Consider the following 19,835-nt stretch of genomic DNA (forward strand, 5'->3'; position numbering starts at 1 on the left):
CAGTCAATTAGCATATTGCCTCCTTATTGGCTGTGGGTGCTGCCATCTTTGGGATGGTGTGGCAGTCCATTAGCATATTCCTTCTTTATTAGATAGAATATATACTTTGTGGGTATTGTAGGCATCAATTAGAATAGAACCCGTTAGACAAAAATTTGTATATGGTGTAAACTTCTTTTCAATAACCCGTTCTCTAGCTTGGACTCCTCCTGAAGATTCTGAAATGCCCTATTGTTTTAATAGAGAAGTTTTGCTGGATATACCTGAGAACCTTACAAGGCCTTTGTTGGAAGGACCACCTTAAATCTTTCTGAGGTTTTAAAAATAATTTTATAGTTATACCTTTCACTTAATTTTCAGTCTTTGCTTTCCTTTAAATGTCTTGCATTTGACCCTGCCCAGAAACCATTTCATAATTTTTGCATTGCCAGTCATTTGGAGTGACTAAGATAAAAAAACAAACTTTATTGTGTTTCTTAACAAGTCCTGGACTTCCCAGCCACATTCCACCTGCCTGCTGGGCTAGGTGTAAATTTCTTCTTCGTGCCTATTTTTGGCCCAAATCCTCTCTGCCTACTCCTTCCGTCCTCCTCCAGCAAAGGATCTGCACCCGAAACTGCCTAAGCCCCCACCTTTCCGAGTAGGGGCCCAGTTCTGGGCTGCCCAGAACTTGGGGCCATGCCAGGTTGGTTGGAGGCCTGCCATCCATCCACACCCTGCAATTCTTCAATTTCAATCAAAACAGGGTTTTAGGGGGGCGGGGTCTTGAGCCCTTTTATTAGGCACCTCCACTCTTCTTCCCCCTCAGAAGGCACAAAACTTCTCTTTGGAAGATGGGTGTCTACCGCATCTGCGTGTCCACTGGGTCTTCACTCTTCGCAGGCTCCACCAACCAGGTGCAGCTGTGGCTGGTGGGCCAGCAAGGGGAAGCCAAGCTCCGGACTTGCTTGAGGCCTGAGAGGGGCAAGGTGAGCTGGTGGGAGCTGGCCTTCACCCGGAGGACCTCACCTACCTGGGAAGAGACCCGCGCTGGGCGGAGCGGGGCACACACAGAGCGCCCTCTGGCTTCCTTGGGATGGAGAGGATGCTCCTGCAGCCCCTCCTTCACAGAGCGCTCTCTTTTTGCAGAGATCCTGGAAGGGCTGCTTGTCTCTGGTTTCCTCTATTTTATTTCGAGAAGAAGGAGGGAGGGGGAGGGAGAGGGAGAGGAAAAGTAGAGGGGAGAGAGAGAGAGAGAGAGAGAGAGAGAGAGAGAGAGAGAGAGAGAGAGAGAGAGAGAGAAGGAAGAAAAGAAAGAAAGAAAGAAAGAAAGAAAGAAAGAAAGAAAGAAAGAAAGAAAGAAAGATTGATTGACTTTGTTCCACTTACTCATGCGTGGTTGAGTCTAGTATGTATCCTGACCAGGGGTGGACCAGGAACTTTGGGGCGTCAGGTTATGCTCTAACCTACTGAGCTACCTGCCAGGGACTTTCCTCCATTGGGAAATTCTATTTCAAACCTCTTCCACAGAGGTGGGGAGGAGGAGAGTAACTAAGCTGAATTTCCTCATCCCTTCCCCTCTCTCATCACATCTACCGGTTCGGCCCGGGCTCCTGTTACTTTTTCTTCCCCATTTCCCATCCCCACATTTCCATCGCCCACCCCACTCTTTCCAGGACCTCCAGATCCGGATGTCTGTCCTGAGGATGCCTCAAAGGAACTTGCCTAAGCGAGGTCCTCCCTTTCCCACCCCCACACCTCTCCCCTTGCCTTCCTGGAGGTGTTACGCCAGCGTCCGGCTCTGTTTGCCTGGAACCAAGAATCACGCGCTGTCAATTCTGCCTCCTGGACATCTCTGGCTTCCCAGCCGGATGCCCAACCCACCCCCAAACCACCAGTGTCCCCGTGAACCTATGTCACCTTCTGCCTCTTCCCCCGCCCGGCAGCTTCCTCTCCTGCCCTTCCAGCCCCTCTGCAGCCAGACCGATTTTATCCAAATACACCCCCAGCCTCATAAGATGTCCCCACAGACATCTGAATGGCTTCTGCTGGTTCTCAGGACCACCTTCTTGGCTTGGAGACTGTTCAGAATCTAGTCATGCTCATCTCCCATGTGCTCTGTGCTGCGCTCAGCCTCCAAGCATTTCTTCAACGTTTTCTCTCTCTCACTTTCCCTGGTTAATCCCTTCACACCCAGAGGTCTCTGCTCACACCCAGCGGAGGGGGCGCTGGGTCTCTGGGCTATAAGGGCCTGGTCACCAGTGTATCTCCCCGCGCAACTGTGCACTGCCCTGGCGGTACCCCGCTCAGTGCTGGGTTGGATCAATGACTACGAGGAGGAAAGAGGAGGAAAAAGAGGAGAGATAGGGCAGGAAGGAGTGCATCTTTCCTTCTCCACTCACTCAGAGCTGAAGAACTCCACAACCCATAATAAGGACGAGGTGACACCTGGTCAGGGCGCCCCCTTTCTCTGTTTGACTCCTTTTGAGATGCTTTCCCAGAGCCCCAGACAAAGGGCCAGGGCAAGGAGCTGGGCTCAGTCCCAGTCTCCGTTTCCTGTGATAGCCCTGGATGCTGAGCCTCTTGTGTTGCCTGCAGGAGACAGAGTTCCAGGAGGATGTGAAGGAGTACTTAGGGCCACTGCTTTTCGTGAAAGTGCGCAAAAGGCACTTCCTACAGGATGACGACTGGTTCTGCAACTGGATCTCCGTGCAGGGCCCTGGGGCCAGTGGGGAGGAGTACCTGTTCCCCTGCTACCGCTGGGTGAAGGGCCGTGGCATCCTGAGCCTCCCCGAGGGCACAGGTGAGCTCAGGGTGGGGTATGAGGAGGCCTCTGGGGCCCAAGAGAAGCTGGGTTGGGGGAGAGGAGAGGGAACATGGTGTTAGGGCGGGAATCTGAGGACTGGGTCTTTTTTCCTTTGGGAAGAGGTGGATTCTGGAGTTGGCAGCAGGCTGGGGAGGGGCATGATGCTGAAGGCTCACCCCTCCCGGCAAGGGTGGGCTGAGAAGGCACCTCTGGCAGGGACAGGGGGAGGCTCTCAGGAGAAGCCTCATTGTCCATGCCCTTGTCCTTTCCTTCCCTCTTCCTCTAGGCCGCACGTTGGTAGATGACCCTCAAGGCCTGTTCAAGAAACACAGGGAGGAGGAGCTGATAGAGAGAAGGAAGCTATACAAGTTAGCTTAACCTTGCCCTTGACCTCCCCCCCACCCCCCAATGACCTGGCAGTGAGTCCTGGCCCTTCCTGGCATCAATGCCTGATTTCATTTCTATCCCACAGATGGGGTAACTGGAAGGATGGGTTAATCCTGAATGTGGCTGCGACCAATTTATCTGACCTCCCGCAAGATGAGAGGTTTCTGGAGGACAAGAGAGCTGACTTTGAGTCTTCACTGGCTGTGGGGTGAGAACAGTGAGGGCTAGAGGAGAGGAAGGCATTCTGGTCCAGGCTTCTATGGACTGGCCTGGGCTGGATTAGCCTAATGGGGCTGGATTAACCCAAGGAGGGTGGTTATAGTTATAATGTGTGATTTTGAGACTAACTTTCAAATGCTTCACCTATCCTTACCTGAAGGCTGGTCAAATTAGCTGTCAAAGACGCTCTAAATGTTCTTGCTCGCTGGAATAATTTGGATGACTTCAACAGGATCTTCCGGTATGACCACAGCAAGCTGGCTGGTCAGTATCCCTATCTCAGTACTTCTCCCAGGACCCTTTTTACCCAATCTAGGGAACCAGGGCTGGGAGGCCTGAGTTCTGGATTTCTCTGGTGGGCTGGGGCAAGAGGGAATGGTTTGGTGGGGGTTAGAAGAACCAGGGCACCAGATCTCACAACCTGTTCCACAACTGCCACCCTCAGAGAAGGTGCGGGATTCCTGGAAGGAGGATGCCTTCTTTGGGTACCAGTTTCTCAATGGCGCCAACCCCATGCTGCTAAGGCGCTCCAGTCGCCTTCCTGCCCGCCTAGTGTTCCCTTCAGGGGTGGAGGAACTGCAGGCCCAGCTGGAGCAGGAGCTGAAGGTATGGACATGATGGCCCAAAGGAGGCCACACAGTGAAATGGGAGTGTGGTCTGTGTTTATGCTGCTCCAGGCCCCACTATGAGCCCAATTTGCCCCCAGATGCAAGAGGAGATTCTTCAGGGAAATCCTGAGTGATCCTTGAGGTGTGCAACCACATGGCCTTCCCCTCAACTGAGAAAAGCATATTGGGAGGAAGAGTGTGAGATGGGTGATAGATGCAATCAAAATATCTGAACATTGGTGCTAAGGATTTGGGGGAGTGTGTAGTAAGAGAATCAGATGGGGGGGGGCTTATTAATCAGGAGTCAACATGTATCAATTGATGGGTTGGGCAGAGAAAATTCCTGGATTATAAGGTGAGACAGACTTGGGTTTGAACCCTGGCTATGCTGTTTATATAGTGTGTGACTTCAGGCAAGTTATCTATCTTATTTTATCATGTTTCCTTTTTTTATTTTATTTTATTTTAAAAACCTGAAGTTAATTCAAATACTTGTAAGACTTATGTGAAGCAATAGCATGTGATTCATTACCTGTTACAAAGTAGGTGATGGAGATAAGTTAGTTTCCTTCTAGTTCTTCTTCCTTTGGGGAATCAGGGTGGGAAGTAAATGCCTTTTACTGATATTCCTCACCCTCTCCCCCATCCAGGGTGGCACACTGTTTGAAGCCGACTTCTCCCTGCTGGATGGGATCAAGGCTAATGTCATCCTAGGTAGCCAGCAATACCTGGCTGCCCCTCTGGTCATGCTGAAACTGCAGCCTGATGGGAAACTCTTACCCATGGTCATCCAGGTGAGAGGACCCAGGATTTCTGCTCCCTGGTGGTTGGCACTCTCAGCTCAGCCCTTCACCGAAATTCATTGAGGATTCACTTGTGCTAAAGCACTGGAAGTGGCCATAAAGGAGGCAATGGGAAAAGGCAGAAAGGTGTGGTCTAGCTGGACAGAGAGACTGGGAAAATCTAAATATGCTCCAGTACTGAGGAAGTACCCGAGGGTGGAGATAGTGTGGGAGGGGTCATGGGAGGCAGGGTGAGCATGAGCCTTGGCCAAAAAGCAGGACCTCCTCCCAATGGAAGATGAGTTTGGCGGCAAGGCTGAGGTGTGCAGAGTGTGAGAAGTTAGATAGTCAGTGGACAATTGGGCTGGTGTGCTGAGGGGTAATGTGAGGGCCCAGGCTGTAGTGGGCAGTGGATGCCAAATCAAGGACTATGAACACAGGAAGCTGGTGTAGGTTGTTGTGAAAGATGCTATAGGTACAGTGTATGGATCATTTTGTTTAGGATTGGAGAAGGGAGATGCTGGATCTGGAGTTTAGGGTGACATGCTACAGCAGTTGTCCAAGATGGGGGTAATGGACTCAAGTTGTTGAGAATAGCTGTGGGTGTGTAGAGGAAAGCTATATGGGCATGCAGAGGAAAATTAAACTGGCCTGGATTCAAGGAAAGAGAAACGTAAGAGATACCTGCAGAAATAAGGACAAATGAAGAGGAAAAGATGCTCAAGTGGGCTTTTCTCTGGCCAATTATGAGATAGCTAGAGGCCCAATGCCTGAAATTTGTGCAAGAGTAGACCTTTTTTTTTTTTTTTTTTTTAAAAATATTTTATTGATTTTTTTATAGAGAGGAAGGAAGAAGGATAGTTAGAAATATCAATGAGAGAGAAACATCGGTTAGCTGACTCCTGCACACCTCCTACTGGGGACGTGCCTGCAACCAAGGTACATACCCTTGACCAGAATCGAACCTGGGCCTTTCAGTCCACAGGTCAATGCCCTATCCACTGAGTTAAACTGGTTAGGGCGAGTAAACCTGAATTGTCCTGGCTGCTGGTACCAGCTTCCCTCTGGCACCTGAGACCCAGCCTTCCCTTGGTGGCTGGCAGGCACCCGGGAACCAGGCTTCTTTTGCAGCCCTTGCTTCATAAAGAAGGATGTCCGGTCTAATTAGCATATTATGTTTTCATTATTATAGATTATTATAGATGCAGAACACTCAAATTATTACATCTAGCTCATGACTACCTGGTAACTGGAGACTTAATCAACTGAATATGGGTGTTGTTGAAAGATTAGAGAGAAACTGAACTTTCTGAAAAAGTGTGAGATAAAGAAAGCAGAGGGTTTGAATCTTGTCCACACGGAGGGGAGTGAAAGGGGAAGTGGAGGCCAGGAAGTGGGTAGAAGAGGAGCTTCTGCAGAAGGCCCAGCAGAGCAGCTTGTACAATGTTAATGCACTGAGTGGGTAGGAAAGTCAGGAGAAGGAATAGTGGCTGCTGGGAGTAGCAGAAGTGAGATGGAGAAAGCTAAGTAAATCTGGGAAGAAGGGAGGGGTTAAAATGCAAAGGAGGGGGAATCTGCTGGGCACCTGGGCACTCATCCTCTTTTCCCCACACTTTATCCTCGATCCAGCTTGAATTGCCACGCATGGGATCCCCACCACCAACACTTTTCCTGCCCACGGATCCCCCGATGGCCTGGCTCCTGGCCAAATGCTGGGTCCGTAGTGCTGACTTCCAGCTTCATGAGCTTCTCTCTCATCTTCTGAGGGGACATTTGATGGCTGAGGTTATCGCTATGGCTACCATGAGATGCCTTCCATCAGTACACCCTATCTTCAAGGTAATACCTTATCACCTTCTCTCCTGCCTGCCTCTCTGCCCCATGGCACAGTACCATGTCTGGAAGCACCCTCTCTGTAGAATCTCAGGGAGTGGGGTAAAGCCAACTAATAAGAGACAAGGGAGCAAGAGAGTGAAGTGAGGTGGCTTGTTCTGTATTTTCAACAGGGTGACATCACCTCCCAAGGAGGTGGAAATGATTCATTGGCAAGGTGGGGCATGAGGGGGTGAAGGTGACAAGTCTTACCCTTTTTATGTATGAAGCACAGATTGATGAACATACAGTGTATAGGCAGTGTCCACAAAAGACTGAGGATTCCATTGCAAAAGGGAAGAACAAGCAAATAACATAGAAGACTTTCCCAACCAGTTTTTTTTTAATTTAATAAATCTTTATTGTTCTGATTATTACAATTGTTTCTCCTCCTCCTCCCCAATAGCTCCCCTCCACCGGTCCCCACCCCACCTTCTACCCTTACCTCCCCGTCCCCCACTGTCCTCATCCATAGGTGTATGATTTTTGTCCAGTCTCTTCCTGTATCCCCCCCCCCCACACACACACCCTCCTTTCCCCCTGAGAATTATCAATCCCTTCCCATTCTATGCCCCTGATTCTATTATATTCACCAGTTTATTCTGTTCATAAGATTTTTAATTCACTTGACTTTTAGAATCAATTGTTGATAGATATGTATCTGTTGTTCATAATTTTTATCTTTAATTTTTTCTTCTTTTTAAAGAACACCTTTCAGCATTTCATATACTACTGGTTTTGTGGTGATGAACTCCTTTAGCTTTTTCTTATCTGTGAAGCTGTATATCTGCCCTTCAATTCTGAATGATAACTTCACTGGGTAGAGTAATTTTGGTTGTAGATTCTTGCTATTCATCACTTTGAATATTTCTTGCCATTCCCTTCTGGCCTGCATAGTTTCTGTTGAGAAATCAGCTGACAATTGTATGGGTTCTCCTTATAGGTAACTAACTGTTTTTCTCTTGTTGCTTGTAAGATTCTTTCTTTGTCTTTTGCCCTTGGCATTGTAATTATGATGTGTCTTGGTGTAGTCCTCTTTGGATTCCCTTTGTTTGGGGTTCTGTGTGCTTCCTGAACTTGTAAATTTATTTCTTTCACCTGGTGGGGGAAGTTTTAGGTCATTATTTCTTCAAATAGGTTTTCAGTGTCTTGCTCTCTCTCTTCTTCTGGCACCCCCATAATTTTGATGTTGTTACACTTGAAGTTGTCCCAGAAACTTCTTACACTATCTTCACCTTTCTGGATTCTCTTCTCTTTTTGCTTCTCTGGAGGAGTGTCTTTTGCCTCTTTGTATTCCAAATCTTTGACTTGATTCTTGCATTCCTCTAGTCTGCTGTTGGGTCTCTTTATAATATTTTTTATTTCAGTCAGTGTATGTTTAATTTCTAGTTTTTTTTTTTTTTCATATCCTAGAGGATCTCTTTAAATTTGTCGGCCTTTTCTAGGAAATTCTTGAAAAACCTTATAATAGTGGTTTTGAACTCTATGTCCAGTCACTTGTTCTCCTCCATTTCGTTCGTTTGTGATCTTCTCCTCATTTTTGCTGCTTCCCTGAATTGATAGGGTACCTTTGTGTGCTGGGTGCCCTATATGGTTCAGTGGGTCAGCCTCCCAGTTACCTGATGTAGACACTCTTGGTGCACCCCTTTGTAGACTGCATGTACAGCCTTGTTGTAGTTAAGTCTTGATTGTTGTTGGTTTTGCTGGGAGGAATTGACCTCCAGACCAATTGGCTGTGAGGACCGGCTGTGTCTATAACAGAAGAATTGCTGTGCTGGAGATACATTTATGGGGCAGGACTTGTTCCAATGGGGCTTTGGTGCTCATTGAGTTTGTCTCTTGAATGTGTCCCTTATGAGAGTAGTTGAAATCTGGTGTCATCTCACACAGACCACTAGATACACTAGTTTCTGGATCTCCAATGGGGTACAGGTCAGCTACTGTCTGAGGCCACCCAGCAGGAGCTACAGCAAGAACTACAGTTTTCTCCTCTTTGCTTGGGATTTGGTGGTTTTGGAGCAGTCTGACTGGAGATTCAGTTTATTTTGTTAAGCTGCCACAGGGCAGGCCATTTGTATGCAAAAGCAGTTCTTTGGATTCTGGGTGGGTTTGTACAATGTGCAGGGCAGAATCTCAGGGTGGAGCGGGGTTTCAGGGTGTCACTAGGCTGGGATGTGGCAAACAGCGATGGCTGCCATCAGCCTTCTCTGTCTTTCCGCATTTCCAAGTCCCTGTGTTTCCAAGTCCCTGTGCTCCAGCTCAGTAAACAATGATTGCTGTGAGTACCGCTGCAAAAGTCACCCTCACTTTCCAACCCAATGGCCAACAGACCAGCTTCTCCCTGTAGTTGTCTGGGACCATTGCGTGTCCCCAGAAACTGGATTTCAAAGTGATTGGGAGTTTGTTTCCCTTTGGGTTGAAAAAAGCTGTGGACCCAGTCGCCCGCCACCAGCCAAATTCTTGTGCCTCCGTACCTCAGTTTTTCAGCGTTTTTGCTCCTTTCTCTTTCCTTCTAGTTGTAAGACTTTCATTCAGCAAGCTTTTCCGTGGTTCTAGGTGATAGATGTTTTGTCTGTTGTAGTTTTGAAATTGTTGTGTGAGGCGGCAGTTTAGTTGTTTACCTGTGCCACCATCTTGGTTTCTCCTCTCCCAACCAGTTTTGACCTGTCCTAAAATAGTGACACACAGGCGCCGCCCGGCCCCATCCCCCACCCCCCCCCACACACACACAGGTTTTTCGGGTGGGGGAAGGGGCACCTCTCGGCGAGTCACGATGATGGCGGCCACCAGCCCGTGGTGAGCTAGCGGACTTTCTTGCTCGTCTCGGAAGAGCTTCTCGAACTTCCTGCACCACTCAGGGGGCTGGTGCTTTTGAGGAAGCGAGGCGGGCCCGATCTCGCGGGAGAGGCCGCAGTCGCAGGCAGCCGCGCGGCCCGAGGCCACGGCGGCGGGGAGAGGCCGGTCCCGCTGGGCGAATGTGACAAATCCCCACCCCCACCGTCTTCCTTCCGAGCGCACGAGGAGGAGCGCGGGCGACCCCGGGGCCACGCCAGGCCACAGACCCCGCCCAGCGGCCAGCACCTGGAGGAGCAGGCGCGGCGGCGGAGCTGCGCGGCGGCACCATGCAGGTCACCCTGAAGACCCTCCAGCAGCAGACCTTCAAGATCGACATCGACCCCGAGGAGACGGTGAAAGCACTGAAAGAGAAGATTGAATCTGAAAAGGGAAAGGATGCCTTTCCTGTAGCTGGTCAGAAGTTAATTTATGCAGGTAAAATTCTCAATGATGATACTGCTCTAAAAGAATATAAAATTGATGAGAAAAACTTTGTGGTTGTTATGGTGACAAAACCCAAAGCCGTAACAACACCAGCACCAACAACGACGCAGCAGTCAACTCCTACCACCACTACCACAGTTAGTTCTTCCACAGCACCAGCTGTGGCTCAGGTTCCAACCCCCACCCCTGCCTTGGCTCCCACTCCCACTCCTACTCCCACTCCCACTCCCACTCCTATTCCTACTCCTACTCCTACTCCTACTCCTACTCCTACTTCTACTCCCGCTCCTACTCCCACGCCTACATCTGTCACTCCAGCGTCAACGACAGCATCTTCTGAACCTGCACCTGTTAGTGTCACAAAACAAGAGAACCCTGCAGAACAGCCAGCAGAAACACCAGTGGTTATTACTAGCCCAACATCAACTGATAGTACATCAGATTCTTCTCGGTCAAATCTTTTTGAAGATGCAACAAGTGCACTTGTGACAGGTCAGTCTTACGAGAATATGGTAACTGAGATCATGTCAATGGGCTATGAACGAGAGCAAGTAATTGCAGCCCTGAGAGCCAGTTTCAACAACCCTGATCGAGCGGTGGAGTATCTTTTAATGGGAATTCCTGGAGACAGAGAAACTCAAGCTGTGGTTGATCCCCCTCCAGTAGCTACTACTGGGCCTCCTCAGTCTTCAGTGGCTGCAGCTGCAGCAACTACAACAGCAACAACTACAACAACAAGTTCTGGAGGACATCCCCTTGAATTTTTACGGAATCAGCCTCAGTTTCAACAGATGAGACAGATTATTCAACAGAATCCTTCCCTGCTTCCAGCATTGCTACAACAGATAGGTCGAGAAAATCCTCAATTACTGCAGCAAATTAGCCAACACCAGGAGCATTTTATTCAAATGTTAAATGAACCAGTTCAAGAAGCTGGTGGTCAAGGAGGAGGAGGAGGAGGAGGGAGTGGAGGAGGCAGTGGAGGAATTGCAGAAGCTGGAAGTGGTCACATGAACTACATTCAAGTAACGCCTCAGGAAAAAGAAGCTATAGAAAGGTTAAAGGCATTAGGATTTCCTGAAGGACTTGTGATACAAGCATACTTTGCTTGTGAGAAGAATGAGAACTTGGCTGCCAATTTTCTTCTACAGCAAAACTTTGATGAAGATTGAAAGGGACTTTTTTTTTTTTTTTTTTTTTTTTTTTTTTTTTTTTTTTTTTAATCTCACACTTCACACCAGTGCATTACACTAACTTTGTTCACTGGATTGTCTGGATATTGCTCATATCCACAATACCTGTATAAGGTAGTAGATTATTGGGGGTGGGAGGGAGGGATCTAGGATAAATACAGTGCATGTCTGCTTCAATTAGCAGATGCTGCAGATCCACACAGTGTGTAAAATAGACAACCAAAAAAGCAGCTTTTGCAGGTCTCTATCTTGTATAAAACAGTAGGTAACTTCCTAGGTTTCACTCTTTTAGTGTACTAGACCCAGAAATTTAGTGTAATGCCCTGCTTTATATTTCTTTGACTTAACATTGGTTTCAGAAAGAATATTTGCTACCTAGAATCTACAGTCTCTATTTCATGGCAACACTGGATAATGGCTTTATGAAATTGAAACAAATTTGGAACAACTGCAAAGAAATGCCAAATAATTGATGGTTATTGTTGCTGCTTCAAATAAGTATAAAATTAATGTCAAGAAAGCCTATTCTTTCATGTTAAATACTTGGGTTGGGTGGAAAAGAAGGTCAACTTTTTCTTAAAGTGAAAATACTGCTATTTTAAAATCGCTTGATTGTTGAATGTGAGACCCTTCTGATATGATTTGAGAAGCTGTACAAGTATAGGCAGATTTACTTTCCTGTTTACATTTTTTTTGGTTTGTTTGGGGGAAAATTGGTAGGTGTCTAATTACTGTTTACTTCCTTGTTATATTGCAGTAAAAGTTTTAAAACCACCATTGCATGTTTGCTTTTGATGTATCCCTTTATGGAATTAGCACTTCGGGCCCAATGGAGAAATGCAGCGCTCACGCTCCCTCGTCCCTTGCCTCAGCAGAACCGTGCTTGTCACCAACTTGTGAATTCAAACTGCTGCCTTTCTTAAGCCCAACAAGGCTGATTCAGTTCAAAATTAATGCAAATTAATTTCATATCTGGGTTTCAAAAAAAAACAAAAACAAAAACAAAACAAAACAAAACAAACAAACAAAAAAAATAGTGACACACAGACCAGTTAGAGAGGCTCAGGTCCACAATAATGGCTTTTTTTTTTTTTAAACAGACAATTTGAACTTTTCTTTTTGGGCACTTCCAATGGGGCAAGAACCATTGTAGATGATTGTGCTAAGCAAGATAAAGGTCCTGATCTTTGGAGATTTTCATGCCCATTTTGGGCTACCATCTCATAAAGATTGTGTTATGACAGATCAGCTGTGACAAGTACAATGCAGAGTATCATAGCAGAACAATGTGATGTTGAGTTCAGACTGAGTGGCCAGGAAAGATGACATAGAGAATAAGGCTCTGAGGAACCAGCCTTGCGATGATCAAAGTGCATATTGTTCTGAGAAAAGTGCAGAGGTCCTAAGGCAGGAGGAAGCATGGCATGTTTGAGGAATGGAAAAGAGGTGAGTGTAATGGGCAAAAGTGAGAAGGGAAGAGAGGAAGGTCTGCAGGTAAGCGGGGTAGAGCATGCATTCCAATGGAGGCAATTAGACCCCTCACAGGGGGTTCCACAGAACCATGGAAAAGTTCTAGGTTGCAAAAATGTAGAATATTTTATGTATAAAGCACATATATACAGCTCTAGCTTGTTTGGCTCAGTGGATAGAATGTTGGCCTACAGAGTCCTTACTCAGGTTCAGTCCTGGTCAAGGGCACATACTGGGTAGTGGGCTCAATCCCCAGTAGGGGGTGGGCAGGAGGCAGCCAATCAATGATTCTTTCTCATCATTGATGCTTCTCTCTCTCTCTCTCTCTCTCTCTCTCTCTCTCTCTCTCTCTCTCATTCCCTTTCTCTCTGAAGTCAATGAAAAAATAAATAAAGCACACACACACACACACACACACACACATATAGTACATAACAGATATAGTATGTGCAGCATTAAAATTTCAATGATGGGGGAGAGGAAACACTATCTGGAAAAGCTGTGTAGAAGAGTGATAATGAAAAAGGTTGAGAAACATTGAACTAGAACTTGAACAGTCTTATGTGAAAAGAAAAGGAGAATTATTTCTTCCCAGTATGCAGCAATAATTCAATGGTTTGAGGAATGAATTATAATTTGACTGAACACTCTTGGTGTCGAGGGACCACTGAACTTCATGGCTCTGCTTTTCCTGAAGACCTGGCACCTTTCCTGTTCTTCACTTCCAATTTCCTGCAGGGACTTGCTGCAGGTCTCTCCTGACTTGTTCTTCCCTGCTCTCTTCCTCCAGCTGATAACCCCCCACCTGCGATACACCCTGGAAATTAATGTGCGGGCCAGGACTGGGCTGGTTTCCGAAAATGGCGTTTTTGACCAGGTATGAAGAGAGAATGGGGCTTCTGGAGCTCATGCTCCATCTGGCTCTGGCCTCCAGCAGTGGAGTTGCCTGACCCTGCCCATCCTTGCATTTCAGGTGGTGAGCACCGGTGGGGGTGGCCATGTGGATCTGCTTAGGCGCGCTGGACCCTGTTTAACCTATAGATCATTGTGTCCCCCTGATGACCTGGCTGACCGGGGGCTTCTGGGAGTCAAGTCTTCTTACTATGCTCAGGATGCTCTGCGGCTCTGGGAAATCATGTATCGGTAAGGCAAGTGGAAGGCAGGGCTTGGAGGGAGCATGGGCGGTCAGGGAGTGGTTTGAGAGACCAGGTGACCTGTGTGGGAGGGCTGAGTGCCCTGATCTGGCCATGTGGGCAAGGAACAGAGGGCCTGGAGGCTCCCCGTGAGCTTCAGCTCTCTTGGCCCAACCCCTTGACAGCTATGTGGAGGGAATTGTGAGTCTTTACTTTAAGACGGACAACGTGGTGAAAGAGGACCTGGAACTGCAGAGCTGGTGTCAAGAGATCACTGAAATTGGCCTGCGAGGGGCCCAGGACCAAGGTGAGTTGAGTCCCTGCCCTGAGAATGCCAGTGAGGATGATTCCTCTTGGGAATATCCCCAGAATCCTCCCTGCTTCTATGAAACTTCCCAGAAGGATGGCCAACCCCTATTAAAATGCCCAATGGCCTTTTCAGGTTCTTATGCCAGAAGAATCCCGCTAGGTCCTAGGTGCAGTGGGACCAGTGGTTGCGCATAAATGCTTAACAACTGGCTCTCTGAAAAAAAAATAAAGAAAAAAAGCCCTGATTTGTAGCATTTGCCCATTTCATGGTATAAATATTTTCACTATAGCTCTCATTGTGATGTAACCAGCTTTCTACATACCTGAAAATTTAACATATCTGACTCTTGCGAGCCGGTGTGAGCCATAGCAGTACCCCATTGAGCAGGGCCTTCCCAGGAGATCCCGTTTCTCCTACCACAACTCATGCTCATGTCAGTGTCCACAATAGTTCCTCTGAGTCCTTGACAGCCTTTCTTTTCGCTCGTATTCTCCTGCTCAGCCTCTCTGAGCTCTGTTTTCTGTTCCTGGCCTCCCAGCTTCTAACTGTCCTTACCTCCTGCAGGATTTCCCATGTCCTTAGAGTCCCGGGACCAGCTTTGCCACTTTGTCACCATGTGCATCTTCACCTGCACTGGCCAGCACTCTTCCGTTCACCTGGGCCAGGTACTTGTTATAGGGGGGCAGTGGGCATTTGCTCCTGGAGTGGTGGTGTGGGCGGTGGGTGTGCAGGTAGCTAAGGGATTTTTATGCTTAGCAGTTTCATTCTAGATATCTTCCCCTTCTTAGCTGGATTGGTATGCTTGGGTCCCTAATGCTCCCTGCACCATGCGGCTGCCCCCACCGACCACCAAGGATGTGACACTGGAGACGGTGATGGCAACACTGCCCAACTTTCATCAGGCTTCTGTTCAGATGTCCATTACCTGGCAATTGGGCCGACGTCAGCCCGTTAGAGTGAGAGCCAGGTGGCCTGGTCCCTGAGGAAGGGAGCAGCTGTGGGGAGGTGTGGGGCTCCCAACTGGGGTTCATAAGGCTCTCAGCTGCTTCTGTCTCCATCTCAGGTGCTTCTGGGCCAGCATGAGGAGGAGTACTTTTCAGGTCCTGAGCCCAAAGCCGTGCTGAAGAAGTTCAGGGAGGAGCTGGCTGTCCTGGATAAGGAAATTGAGATCCGGAATGCAAAGCTGGATATGCCCTACGAGTACCTGCGACCCAGCATAGTGGAAAACAGTGTGGCCATATGAGCACCCCAGCCTGTGGTTATTTCAGCATCTCTTCCCCCCAACCCTCAGTCCCATCCCTTAGAGCTTTCAGTCTTCCTCTCCCCAGCCACGCCCCCTTCTATCTCCACCCTCCCTAGAGAGTCACCTCTTCTCTGTGTCTGTCCACAGTGAACACATTTTACTCTAGACTCACCACTAGGGGGCTCATTTCCCCCTTATCCCTCCCACTTTTCCTATTGTCCTCCCCTCCTCCCTTATCATTGGGTTCTCCTAAAGGCAGATAGTAGTCACATTTATAGAAACTTGCTTTGTATTAGATCAATAATACGTATTACTCCACATGTTTATAATTTTGAGTTTAACAATAAAAAATATTTTAGACTAATGAAAGAAAAGAATTTAGATAAAACTCTCCTAAATCAAACACTGGCAAAACAGTATATAGGATGTCTTTTTAACTCGGTGGGATTTAACACATCCTGAATCCAGACACAACACAGGGCAGGCCATTGACAGGGTGATTTTTAATATTTTCATTTTGTGGCTCACTTAGAAAATGATAAGGGAAAATAAAGTGGTTAAACCAAAAAAGTTGCTCCCAGCTGGAGGGATTTGGCCTTGGGGCTTCAGGCTGAGGAGTCCATACTTATAAACCATTTGCAGTTCACCAGTCGGAAAGGTAGTAAAAATCTCATTTTATTTTAATGAGTGACAACAAAGGAACCAATAAATTCCAACTTCTGTATCTTGTTACATTTTGAAAAAATAAACTTGGAAGTTTCTTTCTTTCTCTCTCTCCCTCCCCTCCTCCACTCCCTCCCCCCCAATATATTTTTATTGATTTCAGAGCAGAAGGGATAGGGTGAGAGAGACAGAAACATCAATGGTGAGAGAAAATCATTGATCAGCTGCCTCCTGCATACCAATTAGAGAAATAAAGAAGCACAATACATCATGAGCCCACCACTGGGTCATGTGCCTTGGTTGAAATTGAACCCAATACCCTTTGTTTGTAGGCCAATGCTCCACTGAGCCAAACCTGCTAGGGCAGAAGTTTGTTACTTAATATGATCATCTGTGGATATATATATCTATATCTATCTATATATCTATATATCTATATCTATCTATTTAAACCTTTATTGTTGAGAGTATTACAGATGTCCCCCTTTTTTCCCTCCATTTCCCCCCCTTACTTGGTTCTCCCTCTCCCCAGGCCTTAAACACTCTATTGTCTGTGAAATGGATTATTTCTAATTTGTCAATACTACCTTTGCACCATGGTGCAAAGACAAAATTATACTTACTTTATTTTTATTTTATTTATTTTTTCAAAGCCAATTAAAAATTTTTTTTATTGATTTTTTACAGAGAGGATGTGAGAGGGATAGAGAGTTAGAAACATGGATCCGCTACTGCCTGCACACCCCCTACTGGGAATGTGCCCCCAACCAAGGTACATGCCCTTGACTGGAATTGAATCTGGGACCTTTTAGTCCGCAGGCCCATCCTCTGTCTACTGAGCCAAACTGGTTAGGGCCAAAGTCAATTTTTATAATGTTTCTATGTGCCTGAAAAAATTTATATTCCAGAGCAGCTGGTATGGCTCAGTGGATAACTGTTGACCTATGAACCAGGAGGTCACAGTTCAATTTTGAGTCAGGCACATGTCCCAGTTAGTTGCGGACTCAATCCCCAGTGGGGGACGTGAAGGAGGCAGCTGATAGATTATTCTCTCTTATCATTAACTAGTGGACAAGTGCACCAAATTTGAGCAGCTTGGGATTTCCCTCAGCCCAGCCTGTGCCCTCCCCAATTGGGGACATACCTCTCACAGTCTGGAACTGCTGACTCCTAATTGCTCAATCTGGGACCGCTGGCCCCTAACTGCCCCTAACCTCTCTGCCTGACTGCCTGATTGCCCCTAACCTCTCTGCTTGTCTGCCTACCTGCCTGATCACCCCTAACTGTCATCCCCTACCAGCCTGATCTTGCCACCAAATGCCCTCCTCTGCTGACCAATTTGATTCTGATTGGTTGATGTCTATGCAAGTCAGCATCAAAAGCTCCACCTCCTAGACAGCCATTGGTTCTTCACAGCACCCACATTTGGTTCTGATTGGTTGGTTTCTATGTCAATCAATATCAAAAGCTCTGCCTCCTTGGCAGCCATTTGCTCCTCAGAGCACCCAAATTGTGTTCTATTGGTTGGTTCCTATGCCAGTCAGCATCTCTGGGCCTATCAACAGGGCCTGATCAGAAAGGGAGGGCTGATCAGCAGCCTGAGTGGAGGCCTTGAGAGAAATGCAGGAGTGGCTGCTGGCCAGACTAGGAGAGAAAGAAAGAGGTAAGTGATGATCGAAGGCTGCCACAGAGGCAACAGATCAGTCCCTGCATCTCTCTTCAGACCTCTCTCTGGCCCTGATTTGAAGCCCCCTCAGCAGTCAGTGCTGGGACACTGTGCCTGAAGACAAAACAGTCAGCAGCTGGGTTGCCATGCTGACTGCAGGACTGACTTCTGGTAGGTTGAGTCTCAGTGGTGACCGCTTGTTATGACCCAGGGTTTTTATATATTAGGATGCTTCTATCTCTCTCTCCCTTTTCCTCTTGTTCAATAAAAAAAATCAATAAAATCAATAAAAAATTTAAAAAATTTACATTCCATGCTTTTTGGGAGCAGGGTTACATATTTCTCTGTTAAGCCAATCTTTTAATTATGTGGTTCAAATGATCTATATTCTTATTGCCTGATCTATTTGTTTCTGGTGAGTGCACCAAACTCTTCTTCTGCATTCTGATATTTATCAGTATTTCCTAGTAACTCTTCCAGTTTTTATTCTATATATTTTGAGACAGAATATTTAGATGATAGAAATTCATGGTTGTTATATCTCTTTAGTGGAATGTTTTTGTTTTTTTTTAATCATGATGTATTGTGCTTCTTTATTTTATTTTATTTACTTATTTTTTAAATTTAATAAATCTTTATTATTCAGATTATTACAATTGTTCCTCTTCCCGCATCTCCCCCCCACCCCCCAGCTCCTCTCCACCAGGTTCCTACCCCACTCCACCCTCTGCCTTATTTCCTCTACACTGTCCTCATCCATAGGTGTATGGTTTTTGTCCAGTCTCTTCTCCCATCCCCTACTCTCCTTCCCCACCAAGAGTTGTCAGTCCATTTCCTTTCTATGCCCCTGATTCTATTATATTCACCAGTTTATTCTGTTTATCAGATTTTTTATTCCCTTGGTTTTTTGATTCACTTGTTGATAGATACATATTTGTTGTTCATAATTCTTTATCATTTTCTTCTTCTTCCAATTTTTAAAGAATACCTTTCAGCATTTCTTATAATACTGTTTTGTTGGAGATTAACTCCTTTAGCTCCTTCTTTTTAAAATCTATATTTTATTGATTTTTTACAAGGAAGAAGGGAGAAGGATAGAGAGTTAGAAATATCAATCAGCTGCCTCCTGCACACACCCTACTGGGATGTGCCCACAACCAAGGTTCGTGCCCTTGATCAGAATTGAACCTGGGACCTTTCAGTCTCCAGGCCGATGCTTTATCTGCTGAGCCAAATCAGTCAGGGCTTTTAGCTTTTTCTTATCTGTGAAGCTCTTTATCTGACCTTCAATTCTGAATGATAGCTTTGCTGGGTAATCTTATATGTATTTGGATCTATATCTTTAAAAAAATATATTTTATTGATTTTTTACAGAGAGGAAGAGATAGTGATAGAGAGTTAGAAACATCAATGAGAGAGAATCATTGATCAGCTGCCTCCCGCACACCCCCAACTGGGGATGTGCCTGCAACCAAGGTACATGCCCTTGACCAGAATCAAACCTGGGACCCTTCAGTCCACAGGCCAACGCTCTATCTACTGAGTCAAACCAGGTTTGGCATATATTTTAAAATATATATTTTTACTGATTCCAGAGAGGAAGGCAGAGGGAGAGAGAATCACTGATCAGTTGCCTCCACGTTCCCCATTGAGGATTGTGCCCTGACCAGGAAAGGAACTGGTGATCTCCTGGTTCCTCGTGGCCACTCAATCCCTGAGCTACACCCAGCTGGGCTGCATCTATATCTTGACCTTGTTCCAATGATCTGCCCCTGTGTACTCACTTATTGTGGCTTTATGATATATTACAGTATCTGGTAGGAATAGTAGAATATTAAGGTGGTTTTCAGCGTAACCTTGGAAAGAAAGAATTGGTAGTAGCCAGACTGTGTTCACAGTTCAGAACAGGGCCTGTCAGATTAGCCCTCTGGGTTTTTGGATTGATAGTCATGGAGATGGGATAGCATTTGCCTGCACAAGCTTTCTAACACTCTCACAATATGAGAATGTGGGCTGAATACAGGTAGGGCAAAAGTAGGTTTACCCCTGTGAGTCTAGGAAACATTATTTTCCATTCAAATAACTGAAAATCTACTTTTGCCCTATCCTTTATTAGGATCCTAAATAAATAATTCAAGCAGTTAATAACCATCCCCAAAGGTTAGTAGATTAGGGTTATTTTGGAGATTTCTTGGGGTGTGCTCCAGACCTACCTCAAAAATCAC

General features: G+C 46.4%; 2 protein-coding genes across 2 annotated transcripts; both read left to right on the plus strand.

Annotated features, from left to right (window-relative positions):
* Positions 1-833: 833 nt before the first annotated feature.
* Positions 834-15,508, plus strand: LOC311611260 (polyunsaturated fatty acid lipoxygenase ALOX15-like; the record flags this gene model as incomplete). The annotated part of the gene is made up of 14 exons (XM_084863283.1): positions 834-968; positions 2,578-2,782; positions 3,072-3,153; positions 3,258-3,380; positions 3,552-3,655; positions 3,837-3,997; positions 4,650-4,793; positions 6,411-6,620; positions 13,386-13,472; positions 13,569-13,738; positions 13,914-14,035; positions 14,603-14,703; positions 14,827-14,994; positions 15,102-15,508. The coding sequence occupies 14 exons, from the start codon at positions 834-836 to the stop codon at positions 15,279-15,281; spliced, it is 1,992 nt and encodes a 663-aa protein (XP_084719409.1). The 3' UTR covers positions 15,282-15,508.
* LOC311611275 (UV excision repair protein RAD23 homolog B) lies at positions 9,360-11,149 on the plus strand. Its single transcript, XM_084863301.1, has one exon. It carries the CDS (start codon positions 9,776-9,778, stop codon positions 11,102-11,104), a length of 1,329 nt encoding a protein of 442 aa, XP_084719427.1. The 5' UTR covers positions 9,360-9,775; the 3' UTR covers positions 11,105-11,149.
* Positions 15,509-19,835: the final 4,327 nt, after the last annotated feature.

This window comes from Pipistrellus hanaki (genome assembly GCF_964339955.1).
Source record: "Pipistrellus hanaki genome assembly, chromosome: 16".
Taxonomy (NCBI): Eukaryota; Metazoa; Chordata; class Mammalia; order Chiroptera; family Vespertilionidae; genus Pipistrellus; species Pipistrellus hanaki.